The sequence below is a fragment of the Rhinopithecus bieti genome, unplaced genomic scaffold, assembly GCF_001698545.2.
Source record: "Rhinopithecus bieti isolate Rb0 unplaced genomic scaffold, ASM169854v2 scaffold_41246, whole genome shotgun sequence".
Classification (NCBI taxonomy): domain Eukaryota; kingdom Metazoa; phylum Chordata; class Mammalia; order Primates; family Cercopithecidae; genus Rhinopithecus; species Rhinopithecus bieti.
The window spans coordinates 17,843-22,220 of NW_016816688.1; the positions used below are offsets into that span (position 1 = coordinate 17,843).

The 4,378-nt window shown below is 40.0% G+C and overlaps 1 protein-coding gene across 1 annotated transcript in view; it reads left to right on the plus strand.

Annotated features, from left to right (window-relative positions):
- LOC108517262 (arf-GAP with GTPase, ANK repeat and PH domain-containing protein 5-like) overlaps nucleotides 1-3,186 on the plus strand; it is a gene marked incomplete at its 3' end in the record, with an annotated part of 13,749 nt that extends 10,563 nt beyond the window's left edge. Inside the window, exons 4-5 of the mRNA XM_017855065.1 lie at nucleotides 2,318-2,386; nucleotides 3,146-3,186. Of these exons, the coding sequence (XP_017710554.1) occupies nucleotides 2,318-2,386; nucleotides 3,146-3,186 (110 nt within the window). The remainder of the gene's footprint in view (nucleotides 1-2,317; nucleotides 2,387-3,145) is intronic.
- Between the last annotated feature and the right edge of the window lie 1,192 nt (nucleotides 3,187-4,378).

Below are 4,378 nucleotides of genomic sequence, written 5' to 3' on the forward strand. Positions count from 1 at the left end.
TTTTTTTTTTTTTTTTTTGAAATGATGTCTCGCTCTGTTGCCCAGACTGGAATGCAATGGAGCGATCTCAGCTCACTACAACCTCCGCCTCCCAGGTTCAAGCAATTCTCTTGCCTCAGCCTCCCGAGTAGTTGGGACTATAGGCGGGCACCGTAACACCTGGCTGATTTTTGTATTTTTGGTAGAGATGGGGTTTCACCATGGTGGCCAGGCTGATCTCAAACTCCTGACCTCAGGTAATCTGTCTGCTTCAGCCTCCCAAAGTGCTGGGATTACAGGCTTGAGCCACTTCACCTGTCCAGTACCACGCTCTTTTAAACTACCATAATGAGAATTTGCTTATTACCATGGGAATGGGACCAAGCCATTCATAAGGAATCCCCCAAACACGTCCCACTAGGCCCTATCTCCAACATTAAGGGTCACATGTTAACATGAGATTTGGAGGGGGAACATATCCAAAACATATCAGAATTGTATTTCCCAGTTCCTTCCAGAGCCATTGGCTTCTCTCACCTAGAGAGCATGGAAGTGGTAAAAGAAAAGCTATTCCATGTCCCTCACTCTTCAGTGGTAGGAACTTTTACCTACAAGGCCCTTCCAGCATCAAAGGTAGAGGCAGTGTAGGAAACAAAGCATGGCCCAAATCCCGCTTGGGGCTTTTATCATTCAGGCTTTTTTCAGGAAAAATAAAAATATTTATTGTGCTGCAGACACCATGTCCAATTAAGTTTGTATACTCATTTTACAATTAAAATTTAGGCCAGGCTCTGTGGCTTATACCTGTAGTCCCAGCTCTTTGGGAGGCTGAGGTGGGTGGATCACAAGGTTAGGAGATCAAGACCATCCTGGCTAATGCAGTGTAACCTCCTCTCTGCTAAAAATACAAAAAAAATTAGCTAGGCATGGTGGCACGTGCCTGTAGTGCCAGCTAGTCAGGAGGCTAAGGCTGGAAAATCACTNCCTTTTCACATGTTCACTTGTCTTATTTTAACGTCTGATATACTTTCCTTTACTTGTTATCATGTTAGTGAAAACATGTAACCTTTTTGTTTATACATTTTGCCATCTTTTTATCAACACAATTAATGTGTCATGTGATGGAGGAGTCATGGATTTCTCTTTATAATTCTTGGATTTATCTTTATTTATAAGTCATGGATTTATCTTTATTTACAGTCCCTTTTCCCTTGCTCCAAAGAGTACATTTTAAAGATGAATGATAGAACTTAGGCTTCAGCTTGGTTTTCATTTAAACAAATTAAAAAACGTAGCTGTTTATCATCAGGGATTGAATATGTGATTTGGGCCTCCTCTCACACAGTCCTCTGACCACATTCATTTACCACATCCAAGTTCATACTACTCAAAACTTTTAGGTTACTAACCTTTTCATTTGATGTAATGTCAATTTAAACATGCCCTACACCTGCTTATTTTCCTCAATGTTATGTTAAATCCTCATTTATTTGCCAAAAAGCCATACACAGCCAAGTTTTCCAGTTGACTTAAACAGCAGGAATACAAGTGAGAGTCCTATAATAATATGTGAAGTAACGCAGCACAGTAAAACATGGGGGTTTGTAAACCTTTGTTTTTATAGTTTGAGTAGACTTTGCCCATCTTGAGTCAGTTATTTCTGATTAGAATTTGTGTTCATTTTTTACATTACTATAAAGAGATACCTAAGCCTGGATAATTTATAACAAAAAGAGGTTTAATTGGCTCATAGATCTTCAGGCTGTACAAACATGGTTTCAACATCTGCTTCTGGTGAGGGCCTCAGCAAGCTTACAATCATGATAGAAGGCAAAGGGAAAGCAGNAGGATCTGGGGACAGGATGGCAGGAGCGCCCATGGCTGCTGCTGTACAGCCTGCTGAGATGACTGTTGAAGTTGGTGAAGACCTCCACATGCACCACATCCATGACCGGGAGATGCCTGAAGGTAAGGAGGTGACGGGTGCCATCTGCCTTCTGCTTGCCTCTGGCTGCTGCTGTCCCCAAGGTTCCCTTTGAGGCATCGCCCACTTCAAGCTCCTTTCTGCCTGTAGTCAGCTTTCCCAGGGCTGCCCAGGAGCACAAGCTGGCTCTGCCTTGCATTCCCACCCCTTAGTCTTTCCCCACCAAATCCAGCAGTTTCTTTTCGCCTCCCCTCCCAGTCGCTCAGTTCTTGCTCTCTCATCTCATTCTCCCAGGCTGGCATGGGACTATTTATTTATGGCTCTTCTTGTCGAATAAGCAGCAGTTGAATAAATGAGTTGATAAATTTTATAAATGGTTACATCTTCTTTTCTTTTCTCCCTCTATACATATAGCTTTGGAGTTTAACCCTTCTGCCAATCCAGAGGCAAACACAATATTCCACGGGAACTGTCAAACAGATGGTGAGACAACATTGTCTGTATCTCTGTGTATTATCCTGTGGGACTTTGTTGAGGCTTCTTTGGACTATTCTCTTCCTTTTCTCAATAAAACTCAAATATCTCAACTTTCCAGTACCCATCTTATTTTTTCTTTGTACCTATCCAGATGGTACCTAAGTGAAGGAACCAGGTAAGTGCCTAATTGTTTCCTTTGTTAAAGTAGCTGAATCTCAGGACAATTCATATTCAGATATTTGGGGTTTCTTGTTTAAAATCAGAATGGAGGTTGCCATGGGAGAGGCTATATGGTACTCTTAATGGGCTGCTGTAAGTTACCTTGATAGAAGCTGCTTAGTTTCTTCTGACTGTAATTTGAACGCAGAAGGAAAAGAAAAAAGAAGAGTGCTTAAAATAATTGTGAAACAGTGTGAAATGTCCTGGTCAGGGCTGCAGAAAATGGCTGTGTGTGTGTGTTTGGGGTTTCTCAAAGGAGTTTACCTATGAGGCTCTGATTACTTTAAAATTCTTACTTTAACATAAAATGTGTCTTCCAGATTTATTCCGGTGACTTAACAGACTTTATTTACCTCCTTGTTCTAAAAGATGTGGGGATTGGGTCATGGTCAAAACTTTCAAAAGACATGAAATGTCAATGTAGACTTTTCATGTGTAATCTAAAGATTGCAGGTTAAAGTCTCAGACCTTCCCTGTAAGAGTGTTTGTTGCTGTGGCTCCTGCTTTATCCTTTCCTTTCCTGATAATAGCATTTTGTTCAAACAGAAGAAAGTTGGAGTTTTGGCTGGGCATGGTGGCTCACGTCTGTAATCCCAGCACTTTGGGAGGCTGAAGTGAGCAGATCATCTGAGGTCAGGAGTTCAAGACCAGCCTGGCCAACAGGTGAAAACCCATCTCTACTAAAAAAAAATACAAAATTAGCTGGACGTGGTGGCGCATGCTTGTAGTTCTAGCTATTCACGAGGCTGAGGCAGGAGAATTGCTTGAACCCAGGAGGCGGAGGTTGCAGTGAGCAGAGATTGCGCCAATGCACTCAACCTGGGTGACAGAGTGAGACCCCATCTCACCAAAAAAAAAAAAAAAAAAAAAGTTAGAGTTTTTCAGTCTCTACACTGCTGGGAGAGGCGGGGGATGGGAGGCGGTAGAAAATAGAAAACAGTTGATTTGCCTCCAAAATTTTGCAAAGAGATGAATCTAAGTAAAAGTTATTCTGGGTAATAATATAGTTCTTGAATAAAAACTAAAATTTTCAAAATAGAAAACGTTGCATCATAAAGATATTAAATCCAGTTGGCTTATTGGTTTCATTTAAATGCCAGAGATTCGTTACTGTAGAGGAAATGTCTTATAGTTCTTCTATCTAAACTTTGGTTGGGCTCTTAATTTTTTAAGAAGTAGAATAATTAAGACTCTTGATGAGTGTGACTTTGTAACTTGGAAGTACTATCCTCACTTTTCAAGATATTTAAGGATTGCTTTAGAACAAACAAATATATGAATTAATTGATTATACCTTTATACACAAAACATGTAAGTACTTGTGTAAACGTATAGTCTGCTTGGTGATGTAAGGAAAGGCTGATTGGTGTTACACACCAGTTAGTAGATGGGTAGTATTGGATGAGAGCCCAAAAATGGCTCTTTATTGTCATTCTTTAGGATTACAACACAGTTTATGTATGTCTCACTTGGCCCTTTCCAATACAAATAAGGCCTGTGTATGTTCTCCCTTTGTATTGCTAATGAAGAAATGAAGACTTAGAGATATCACATGACTATAGAAGACAGCTACTCAACAGAACTAAGGTTCTATGTCTCCGAATGATATGGAAGTGAAAGATATGCTGAATTTACTTTTAAAACTTTTTAAAACTCTAGAATACATCTTATACTTTGCCTATTAAATAGACCTGTCTTTTAAAACTTACTGCCATCTTGATTTATTTTATGCAAAGTTGATTTTACACAACTCAAAGCCAACATTTACCTCTTCTTCTT